The sequence below is a fragment of the Engraulis encrasicolus genome, chromosome 20 (genome assembly GCF_034702125.1).
Source record: "Engraulis encrasicolus isolate BLACKSEA-1 chromosome 20, IST_EnEncr_1.0, whole genome shotgun sequence".
Taxonomy (NCBI): domain Eukaryota; kingdom Metazoa; phylum Chordata; class Actinopteri; order Clupeiformes; family Engraulidae; genus Engraulis; species Engraulis encrasicolus.
Window position 1 is genome coordinate 42,126,998 of NC_085876.1, and position 12,500 is coordinate 42,139,497.

A 12,500-nucleotide genomic window follows, 5' to 3' on the forward strand; every position below is an offset into this window, starting at 1 on the left:
GTTCGGCGACAAGCCGCGACAGCCAATGACTGTATAGAGGTCAGTAACCACAGCCAATGGGAATGCTTGAATGCTTTGCCTTCCGCCTGTACGGACATACTCTAGTCTCCTCAGTCTCTCGTATCTCTTGCTGCTACACTCTGTCGCTTGAGTCGCGTCGCCGCTGGTGTATCTCTGCGGTAATGCAGTTTACAACATTACACGTGTCTTCCATGTATCTTTGTCCTCCACCAACAAGGCTACACTTTCACCAGTGCTTGTTTGTTGGTTGGCTGGTGTGTACAATAACTCGCCAACTGAGGAGGTATCTGAATTTTGTCTAGTATTTTGGCATGCACAATGGCTAAAGCTGATTAAAATGTTAACTCTCTTTCGCTGCTTTCCCCACTCAACTGCTCTCTCTCTCACTCACCCAAGGAGGAGTGTTTTAAGACACCAAGACAGACAGACACACACACACACACACACACACACACACACACACACACACACACACACACACACACACACACACACACACACACACACACACACACACACACACACACACACACACACACACACTTTCTCTTTTGCCTGTTGTCTCTTTCCTCCTTTTACCTGGGATGAGGATGAGGTTAATGTGAAGCAGTGGTTCTCTTTTTTGAACAAATGCCCCCTTGACCTCCTCATATGCATCCCAACGCCCCCCTGGCCTCATCATAAGCCTGCCAATGCCTCCTTAGTATTGAAAAATAAAATAGACTAATGCCCCCCCAATGGTGACTAAGCACCGCCCCCACTCAGTTGTGTCCTTCTCAACGGCCCCCTAGGGCTCCCCAACACCGCCTGGGGGGCTTTAGTGTTGAGAAACACTAATGTAAAGGAAGCAGGCAAGGCAGGCAGCAGCTTGGGTCCCCCAAACCCCTGGATGGCGAATTAACAGTTCACACTTTGCTACAGTAGTGTCAAATTTCTTTCAAATGTTCACTCCTTTGGACATTTCGCTTGGGGCCCCCCAGCTACACCTAGAGTCGCCTCTGGGTTTTGGTGTCACTCTACTGTGGAGTTCTCTGACTGACTGAGTGCCTTTCTCTCTCTTATGGCTTTCAGGCCGACCAGAACGGAGCCGGTGTCGGTGCTCGCACCTGTTACGTTCGGCACTAAAGTGTTTGTCTGCGAACCGCCAGTGTTCATACCGGGCTCTGAACTTTTTCCACACGTGACTGTGTTACCCGGATGAACCTGACGACCACGCTGTCGTCACGGTTCGCAGAGAAAAACCTAGTATTTTGCGGTTCGCATTGCGAACCAATATTCTGGTTCGCGAACGCAAACATCTGTGGCGTGAACACGACAGTCGGTTCGCGATTAGGTGCGGGAACGGGCTCCAGCACGGTTCTCAGTAGGCCTGAATGCGCTCTCTGTGCTGCTTGATGTACAGTGTCGCTGTACTCAAGGTGACACACGTCGTATCAGTGGTGTGAGATTACCGAGAGAGGAGATGAAACAAAGAATAGACGCAAACAGACCGATAAAGAGATAGATGTAGGGAATGGGATAAGAGGGGAGAGAGAAAAATGTGAAGGGTGACGTGGGGTGAAGAAAGGGATCAAGGCTACAGGGAGAAGGTGATTGAAGTATGCCATCTTGGCTCTGTGGTGTCCATATAATGTACATGCTGTGGATCAGTGGTTCAGGGTGCGATTTGTCGGAAAACCAGAAGGGGGGATATGTTTCAGATTTCGAGCAGTATCAGTGGAGTTACATTAAACTGTGATTAAAATCCTGTATAAAAAGTGGTGATATCAAAACCAGAAGAGGGGACAATCCCCCCCACCCCCTACAAATCGCACCCTGGTGGTTCTCAACCTTTATTTGAACAAACACCCCCCTTGACCTCATCATAAGCCTCCCAACGACCCCCTTAGTACTAAAAAATAAAATGAACTAATGCCACCATAGTAGCAACTAAGCACCACCCCCTCTCAGCTGTATCCTTATCAACGCCCCCCATAGAGATTGAAAGTGACGTCACTTCCCCCGATTTCATGGGACCTCAACGGCGTTTTTAGCCGAAAATCATAGTTTCAATAAAATCATACACAATTGAAATTATATTGTAAAATGGTTTTCAAAATGACTTTACAGTTTGCATGACAATGCCCCCATTTGTCGTGATTACACTCTGTACAAAAAGTGGTACAACATTGAAACATACATTGAGATGAGTTTAATCAACTTGCAACATGAAAATGGTTTAATATTGACTATGTTCCAACAGGACTACAGTAGTTCAGAGTACTCAGTAGGCATTACACAGTGGTATGAATGGCTGCTTGCTGCCCTTGAACAGGGTGTCTTATTTACCCTGCTGCTGGAGCTGTAGGCAGAGACTGTCATGACACAGCTCGGATGACACACACACACACACACACACACACACACACACACACACACACACACACACACACACACACACACACACACACACACACACACACACCCTCTCACACCCTCTACTTTACCCACTCACACCCTTCTCAGGGCATGCCACAGCCACTATACCCAGTGACACACACACACATGCATGCACACACACGCACACACACACACACACACACACACACACACACACACACACACACACACACACACACACACACACACTCTACTCACTTAGGACACGGTAGCAGAGATGGTATCTAAGAAGCGACCATCTCTGACGTTAGTCTGTAAGTGTCACACACACTTACGCATGCACGAATGCACTCACAAACACACTGATCCCATACACCAGTGTTTCCCAACCAGGGGTACGTGTACCACTAGGGGTACGCGAGCACACTGCAGGGGGTACTTGGAAAAGTGTTATTATTATAACAAATGTATAGAGCAGCCACATCATGACAGAGAAAATGATATAGAAAATTAATTAGGGGGTACTCATGGCACAACTAAGAGGCTTAGGGGGTACGCAACACAAAAAAGGTTGGGAAACACTGCCATACACCCTGACTAGAGCTGCCAGTCTAAGCAGTGTCCTTCTGTTTTTCCATGGCTGTTCCCTTCCTCTGCTTGCCTCACCCAGTCTTACTCATCCTCCTTCCTCAGTTCTCACGCTCTGCCCTGTCCATGCAGTACGGTCTCTCCCTGTGACAGCATGCATTGCACACCACTTCCTCACTCGGATTGGGGAATTATTTTGGGCCAGGAAGGGCCACTTTGGGTTTTGATTATTGACTTCAGGGCCAGATATCGCAGGCAACTTGCCTGCATCACTGATAACAAATAATATGTGCTGGCATAATTTGTTGTCTATTTAAGTCCTATAGAGTACCGGTAATTCAGCAATAGATTATGAAACCATGAGCCATTTTTACTCGTCAAGGCACTGCTTTATACATTTGCTGTTACCAGAATAACAATGACCAAGTCATAGTGCATTACTAAAGGCCCTGTGTTATGCCATTGTATATGTATTGTATTGTATTCCATGACTATTACAGCGTGCCACTGGAGGGCAAGTTTATTACTTAGTAAACTTTCATGAAAAGATCAAATTTGGCTATAGGCAACCCAGTTTCAATGATCAGCATAGTTGCAGTACCTTTTTTGACAATTTCCTGCACAGTGGACCTTTAAGGGACTACGAATGTTTGGCAATAGTATCACTTTGAATTTTAGAGGTTGCCTTTCTGGTAAGGCTCTGTGGGCCGGATTAAATGGCAACATAGCCTGTGTATTTAAGAGCGGGTTTGATACAGCTGCGAATTGGACTTGAACTGTCTGTGGAGTTCACTGTCAGCATGTGTGGTTGCATTGACAATCATGGGAATTTATGTTGGAAGAGCAATGCTCACTCTTTGTCGGAGCCAATAAATACATCCTTACAGGGCATTAAACTGGCAAGGGCAATGCATGGTATTGACATTTTGCAAGATGCATTAGGCCACAGTGCCACATGCACATTGCTGCATACACAGGAAGTCAAGCATGATGAAATCCCCACAAGTTTCTTTTGGCTGTTGTGACCAGGGGCGGATCTAGACATGTTGGGGCCCTAGGCGAAATATAAACATGGGGCCCTCAAATGTCATAAAATTTCTGTGTTTTGGTGGTATTTTAACATTTTGTCTCATGTATGTCTTCGATTACTTTACATAAGTGACACATTTAGATCAAGCCTACTTTTTTGTGTGCTCACAGTGACTGGTGTGACAGTCTACTTTGAAGTGGACCAGCTTGATCCAAACTGAATACAGTCCCAGACTCTGAGCACCAAGAAAGCTAGAGCGCAAGTGACCTCCTTTCCTTTCTTCCACAAAGTACTTCCTCTTTCCCTTCACCCTTCTTTTCCTCCTTTCCCCTCATCCTCCGCCTCCTGCCCTCTCTCCTCTCCTGCTCTCTCGGAGAGAGAGAGTCTTATGGCTGACTGTTGTGTTATTTCCTGCACCCTTTCCTCTTGTCCTCCACCTCCTCCCCAATCCTCCTCTCCTTTTCCTTTTCCTCCCCTTCATCCTCCCCCTGCTGCCTAATCCTTCTCTCATCTTCCTCCTCTATCTCCTCCTCTTCCTCCTCCTTCTGATTATCTTCTTTCACTCTTCCCCCACCCCTGCCTCTCCTCTGGAATGGGATCTCCACAGAGTACTGATGTGTTATTTACGTCTCAACAGCTCCCCCTTCCTCTCCTTGTCCTCCTTATCATCGTCCTCCTCCTGCTGCTTCTATTCCTCTTCTACCTCCTCTCCTCTCCTCGCCTCTCCTCTCCTCTCCTCTCCTCCTCCTCTCCTCTCATCTCCTCCTCCTCACCTCTCCTCTCCTCCCCTCTCCTCTCCTCCTCTCCCCCTCCTCTCCTCTCCTCTCCTCTCCTCCTCCTCTCCTCTCATCTCCTCCTCCTCACCTCCCCTCTCCTCCCCTTTCCTCTCCTCTCCTCTCCTCTCCTCTCCTCTCCTCACCTCCCCTCCTCTCCTCTCCTCTCCTCTCCTCCTCTCTTCTCCTCACCTCCCCTCCTCTCCTCTCCTCTCCTCTCCTCACCTCCCCTCCTCCTCTCCTCTCCTCTCCTCTACTCACCTCTCCTCACCTCCCCTCTCCTCTTCTCTCCTCACCTCCCCTCTCCTCCCCTCCTCTCCTCTCCTCTCCTCTCCTCCTCCTCTCCTCTCATCTCCTCCTCCTCACCTCCCCTCTCCTCTCCTCTCCTCTCTTCACCTCCCCTCCTCTCCTCTCCTCTCCTCTCCTCACCTCCTCCTCTCTTCACCTCCTCTCCTCTCCTCACCTCCACTCTCCTCTCCTCTCCTCTCCTCTCCTCTCCTCTGCTCTCCTTTCCTCTCCTCTCCTCCCCTCTACTCTACTCTACTCTACTCTACTCTCCTCCCTCCTCTCTCCCATCTCCTCTCCTCTCTCCTCCTCTCCTCTCCTCTATTCCTCCTCTCTTCACCTCCCCTCCTCATCTCCTCTCCTCTCCTCTCCTCTCCTCCTCCTCTCTTCACCTCCCCTCCTCCTCTCTTCACGTCCTCCTCCCCTCTCCTCTTCTCTCCTCTCCTCACCTCCCCTCCTCCTCTCTTCACCTCCCCTCCTCTCCTCATCTCCCCTCCTCCTCTCTTCACCTCCCCTCCTCCTCCTCTCCTCACCTCCTCCTCTCTTCACCTCCCCTCCTCCTCTCTTCACCTCCTCTCCTCTCCTCCTCTCCTCACCTCCCCTCCTCCTCTCTTCACCTGCTCTCCTCCCCTCCTCACCTCTCCTCTCCTCTCCTCACCCCCCTCCTCCTCTCCTCACCTCCCCTCCTCCTCTCTTCACCTCCCCTCCTCCTCACCTCCCCTCTCCTCTCCCATCCTCACCTCTTCTCTCCTCTCCTCTCTTCACCTCCCCTCCTCCTCTCTTCACCTCCTCCTCTCTGGGTCTCTCCCATGGGTCCTTCTGATGTATAATTCACACCTCAAGAGCTCTCCTGCCCTAATAGATAGATACACCTGAGCCTGAACTGGGCTGACCTGAGCCTGACCTGGGCTGACCCCCCTCTCTTCAGTGTGTGTGTGTGTGTGCGTGTGTGTGTGTGTGTGTGTGTGTGTGTGTGTGTGTGTGTGTGTGTGTGTGTGTGTGTGTGTGTGTGTGTGTGTGTGTGTGTGTGTCTTAGAACACTCCTCCTTGGGCGAGAGAGTGTGTGTGCGTGTGCGTGTGCGTGTGTGTGTTACTGTCTGCATAGGGTGAAGGTGCTAAGAGATCTCCCTTGCCCTGTCACACCTGAGAGCCTCTTGTCAGGTGCAGTGGCTGTGTGTGTTTGTGAGAGTGTGTGTCTGTGTGTGTGTGTGAATGTGTGTGTGTGTGTGTGTCTGTCTGTCTGTGTGTGTCTCTGTGTGTGCATGTGTGTGTGTGTGAATGTGTGTGTGTGTCTGTCTATGTGTGTCTCTGTGTGTGAGTGTGTGTGTGTGTCTGTCTGTGTGTGTGTGAATGTGTGTGTGTGTGTGTGTGTCTGTCTGTGTGTGTGTGTGTGTGTGTGTGTGTGTGTGTGTGTGTGAATGTGTGTGTGTGTCTGTCTGTGTGTGTCTCTGTGTGTGCATGTATGTGTGTGTGCGTGTGCGTGTGAAGCAGTAATTGAACCATTCATCGTTTACCCTGTGATTGTGAGAGCATTGATGTGTATGTATGTATTAATTTGCGTCCTATCACACATTTTGTTTTAAGCTGGCTTTTGCCTGGTGATAAGCATGAGAGACCCTTAATTGCTCTCTTTAAATGTAAATGATTTTTTTAAAGTCAGAGGTCAACCTTTTGTAAAACATTCTGCCTTTGCTAAGGGGTGTGCGTGGCCGTGCGTGCGTGCGTGCGTGTGTGCGTGCGTGTGTGCGTGTGTGTGTGTGTGTGTGTTGTGTTCACATCTGAGTGTGCATGCGTTCCTGTTTGTGTGTATTTTTTTGTGCCTTTCTATTCAGTAGGGACTTGAAGTTAACCTACGTACCACCTGGCGAAAGCCCTTAAAGGGACACTGTGTAGGAAATGGTCTAAAAAGGTACTGCAACTATGCTGCTCATTGAAACTGGGCTGCCTATTGCCAAATTTGATCTTAACATGAAAGTTTACTAAGTAATAAACAAATATTTTCTAGTGTGGTCTAAGTACAGTCATTTTTGCAGTTAAAAATGTCTATTTTTGGAAATTCAAAATGGCGGACCATGGAGAAGATCCCCATTTTCAGTTATAATGAATGCTTAGAATTTGATGCTGGTGGTAAGTATTCATTAAAAAGGTAACATTAGTGAATGGGCAGCATGAATTCTGGAAATAAACTAAAAATCTCACACAGTGTCCCTTTAAAGTTATTTTTCTTCTTTGCCTAAGTGCTGCATGATTTCTGTAAAGGTGTTGGATCCCATAAAAAGCAGACACTGAGACACATCATCCCAGTCCCTCCACACACATGCACACACACACACACACACACACACACACACACACACACACACACACACACACACACACACACACACACACACACACACACACACACACACACACACACACACGCGAGCGAGCGTGCGCATAAATACATATACATCAACACGCACACATCCAACAACAACACACCCTCCTGTCTTTCTGCAAAAGCCTCGAAACGACCAATTAGGGGGCACTCTGCAAGCTCTTGCCATCATCCATCTTCCCTCCTGGTCCAGGCGTCCAGGCGTCCAGGCAGCCAGGGCTGCACTGGCCATCTGGCATACCGGGTATTTCCCGGTGGGCCCCGCACCCTCATGTGGGCCCCTGGCCATCTGGCATACCGGGTATTTCCCGGTGGGCCCTGCACGCTCATGGGCCCCTGGCCATCTGGCATACCGGGTATTTCCCGGTGGGCCCCGCACCCTCATGTGGGCCCCTGGCCATCTGGCATACCGGGTATTTCCCGGTGGGCCCTGCATGCTTATGGGCCCCTATTTTCAGAAATGTAAAAAATATATATTATTTATCATTTTTGTTTTTTTTTTACATTTCTGAAAAAAGGGGCCCAGGAGGGTGCAGGGCCCACCTCTGAGTTAGTTCTGCACCGCTACTTGCGAGGGGGCCCTTTAAGCCAAAAGTGCCCGGGGCCTTTTTCTCCCCCAGGCCAGCCCTGTAAGCAGCAATCTCTTCTCTTGGGCATCCAGGCAGGCATGATCCCCTTTCAGGGCAGTGTTGCCAGATTGGGCGGTTTCCCGCCTAATTGGGCTTCTTAGGATGGCCGTGTGCGGGTAAAAAAAAAAGTCACTTGGGCGGGTTTTTCTGCCTATTTATGGTCATAGAAATAAATAGAAATTAAATCATATTGAGCGGGATTTAGTGCTTTTAGGCGGGTTTTTTGAGCATTTCTTTCTCTGGCAACCCTGTTTCAGGGTGCTGCTGTGGTGGTGTTATTTTCACCAGATGTCGCACACAAACATCCCCCACACATCTGGAGCAGACCCCTGTGGGCTCTAGCTCATCAGTAATGCCCCCATGTGTATGGGTGTGTTGGTGGAGGGGGGCTGTGTGTGTGTGTCTGTGTGTCTGTGTGTGTGCGTGTGTGTGTGTGTGTTTGTGTGTGTGTGTGTGTGTGTGTGTGTGTGTGTCTGTGTGTGTGCGTGTGTGTGTGACTCGACTGTGTGTGTGACTGTATGAATGTTTGTGTGTGAGTGCATTTGTGTGTGTGTATCTGTTTTTTGTCTGTGTCTGTGTACCTCCCCATCCACATCTCACGGCCAATTTAAACAAGGCAGTCCCTCGCTGAGATATAAACATGGTCATGAGCCTTGCTGTTTACCCTTCAATGTTTGTATATTTGTTTTCAAATTATGTCAAAAATGCAAAATCTGGAAACTCTCTAGAACTCCTGCTTGTGTGTATGTCTGTGCTGGTGTGTGTGGGTGCTAGTGTGTGTGTGTGTGTGTGTGTGTGTGTGTGTGTGTGTGTGTGTGTGTGTGTGTGTGTGTGTGTGTGTGTGTGTGTGTGTGTGTGTGTGTGTGTGTGTGTGTGTGTGTGTGTGTGTGTGTGTGTGTGTGTGATTTGTTTATAGAGTGACAGCAGCTGTGGTTTACCTCCTTGAGGTGACAAGCCCACAGGACCGTGTGATAGCAGCTCCTGTTTCAAGAACATAGCCACAGTGACATAACGCAGGTTTGTGGTAAGGATGTTTGCCAAAACCAAAGGTATTTTAATGTGACTGCATGACATCCAGTTAAAGGTCAAAGAGCTGGCATATTGTCCATTATACCTGTGCATTAATCTGGAAGGGTGCAAAACAAAATGATCGAAACACAAAGACAGAGTCTGAGGAAGAACATTTACCTTTTAAGGCAATGCTTGCTCTCCTAAATTCAAAGGATATAAAAAGATATCTGTACATTGGTTGAAGAGAGCTTTCAGCAGAGAGACCTCTCTGTCAGCAGACAGACCTCTTTGTCTGGTTTTTGGACTCCAAGGGTATCCATGTCATTTACCCTCCCGAGAAAGGGGAGCAGGACAAGTCAATCACACATGAAACCAATCTGGCCACAAAGAACACACCTTTTGCTGTTAATGAACGATCATGAGAGGAAGAATGAGAATGACTGACCTCCTAGCGTCCCTGCCAACACCTCCGTCAATTGCGTCCTTTTGTTTGGCCGCCAAAAAACTGACTGACCGGGCCAGCCGACTGACAGACTGGCCGAATGACTGACTGACGGCGGTGCCGGCGCCGGCCTCTTTTGTGTGGACGGACGTGTTCATTTGGCGAGGTCAACGGCTAAATAGCGGGCCAGCATATTCATCTGTCATTAGATTAGCATATCGCTGCCTGGCTATTGTCCTCTACTTTTCCGGCACCGGCTGCTGAATTGCTTTTTGGCGTCCTCCGCAATATCGCTTAACGCAATTACCGCTCGCTAATGAGTTTGGCAGGTTATTGCTCCTCTGTTCTCCTGGCTTCTGCTCTGACAAGGTCGTCGGGTAAAGAAGAGGGAGCCTGGTCTTAGCTTTTGTCAGTGTTGTGTAGTGCTGTCATGTCATTGGCTGGGAAATGTAGTTCTGTCAAGTGATTGGCTGTTAGACATAGTTATTGGTCAGTTTTATGCAGATCTGTCACGTCATTGGACGCTCATTAGCTGGCTGATGTTTTGTGTGTGTCTAGTTGGCACATTGGGATGTGGTGGTATTCTGTCAGTATAGTGTAGTGCTGTCAGGAACTTGGCAGGTGGATGTAACTCCTGTTGTTTGGGTTTTTTTTGTCTTTTTTCTAACCTTATTCATGATAGGACAGTGAAGGTGGCGAGTGAGTGGGGAGAGAGAGACGGGGAAGGGTCGGCAAAGGACCCGGACCGGGAAGCGAACCCGGGTCAGCCGCATGGTAAACGAGTGCCCTACCGTTTGGCCACGGCAGGGCTGGTGGATGAAATTCTAAGCCATGTCATTGGCTGGTGGGTGTCTAGTCTGTTTCAGGAGGCCTTCAGGGAAGTGTCTGAATCCAAGCATATCCTTTGTCAGTGTAGTGTAGTTCTGACGTGTCATTGGCTGGAAGATGTAATTCATGTCATGTCACTGTCTGGTTGGTATCTTGTCTATGTCTTTCCCTTTGGGGAAGAGACGGAATCCTTTCTTTTGCTTGTGCACTGTCGTGTAGTGCTGTGATGGCCTTTGCCGATTGATTCAGTGCGCATTTCATTGGCCGATTAGATATTGTTCTGACACTTCATTGGTTGATGGGTTGTCTGTGTCCAGAGGACCTATGGGGATGTGACAGAATCCTGGAGTGTCCTTTGTCAATGCTGTGCTGTCATGACGTTATGCGTATTGTTACCTCCGCCTTCAGGGTAACCAATACCCTGAAAAATAATAGTAAGTCGCTTTGAATAAATGAGAGTGTCAGCTAAGTGTAATGTAATGTAATTTAATGGTCTGTCATTATCTTGTCTGATTCTAGGAGGCGTATGGGGACGTAACGGACAGGCGTAAGCTTCGCAAGCAGCTGGGCTGTAAGGACTTCAAGTGGTACCTGGAGAACATCTACCCCGACATCCACGTCCCGGAGGACAGGCCGGGATTCTTCGGAATGGTGAGGAAGCATCACAGAATGTGTTTTTGAAAATGTATTAAACAAAAAATTGTTTTGTCCTTTTTTAACTTTATTTATGATAGGTGGTGAAGGTGGTGAAGGTGAAGGTGGTGACAGGAAGCGAATGGGGAGAGAGATGGGGAGGGGTTGGCAAACCCGGGCGCTGTATACGTATATATACAGACAGATGTATAGGCCTATACAGTAGATACAGTATACCATAGCTGCATAATCTCTTCTACTGTTCTTACTCTCCAGCTGAAGAACCAGGGGATGGCCAACTACTGTTTCGACTACAACCCCCCTGACGACCATAACGTGGCGGGCCACCGCATCATCCTCTACCCCTGCCACGGCATGGGACAGAACCAGGTAGGCCTTCAATACCTCGTCCAGACTAGGGATGCAAGCGATTAATCGATTAATCGTAACATCGTAACATTAATCACAATTAATCGACAATTCAACTGACAAGAGACCCAGGTGAAACGGGCATGTGAAGAGTGTGTGTGAAGAGTGGTGTGAATAGTGGGAATATTTAAATTATCTATGGATTAAAGAGTTGAAATAGAATTAATTTAAATGTGATATTTTATCTCATTTTTTAATTAAATTTTTCAGATTTAGTAGGTTTTTCTTCGAGAAATATTGAGATTTCGGGGGAAAACGGCGCTTATCAATTAATCGTAAGTCGATCGATAAGGCTATCAACTAATCATTAATTAATTAATCGATCATTTGCATTCCTAGCACATACAGTCTTTTTTCATCAAATATGTACTGTAAATCTATGAACATTGTGCATTAATAAGTACTTGTGACACACGTGAAAGCAGTTCCACTTCCAACTTTGCCGCATGAATGTAGTTTGCTTGCCAGAGGTGGATTAGTGAAAGATATTTCACTAAAAGTTGATGGAAAAGGTTTGAAGCGATAGAGGGAAGCAGGAACTGGACCTGGCGCTTGAGTTCCAACACTTGCTCGAACACCTGCTGAGGCATCTTACTCAGGATATTCTCTTTTTCCTACATTCTAAATACAAACTCTGCATTCTATTCTCTTTTTTGGGGTCTTTTTTGACTTTGTTTGATAGGACAGTATGAGAGGTGGACAGGAAGCGAACTGGGAGAGAGAGGCAAAGAACCCGGGTCGGGAATTGAACCCGAGTGAGCCGCATGGCAGGCGAGTGCCCTACCGGTTGGCCACGGCAGGGCCCTGCATTCTATTCTGCTATCATGTTGTTGGAAAACTACCGAACATATGAAAAAGATTAAGTTTTGAATTCATCAAATGAAACATAAATTAAATAAAAAATAAAAGATCTATGAAAAACATAGGACACCGGCGGCACCCAGGGTTGGGCCACGGCAAAAGGCTTCCAGTGTTCATATCTTATGGTCCGGAGTGGACTCAGACGACTAAGTCCTGGGTCTTGATCTGAAAAGGTTAAGCGCAGCCCTGCCGTGGCCAAACGGTAGGGCAC

General features: G+C 48.0%; 1 protein-coding gene across 1 annotated transcript in view; it reads left to right on the forward strand.

Annotated features, from left to right (window-relative positions):
• galnt12 (UDP-N-acetyl-alpha-D-galactosamine:polypeptide N-acetylgalactosaminyltransferase 12) overlaps window positions 1–12,500 on the forward strand; it is a 52,554-nt gene that overhangs the window by 28,173 nt on the left and 11,881 nt on the right. Inside the window, exons 7-8 of the mRNA XM_063185966.1 lie at window positions 10,886–11,017; window positions 11,276–11,389. Coding sequence (XP_063042036.1) covers window positions 10,886–11,017; window positions 11,276–11,389 — 246 coding nt within the window. The remainder of the gene's footprint in view (window positions 1–10,885; window positions 11,018–11,275; window positions 11,390–12,500) is intronic.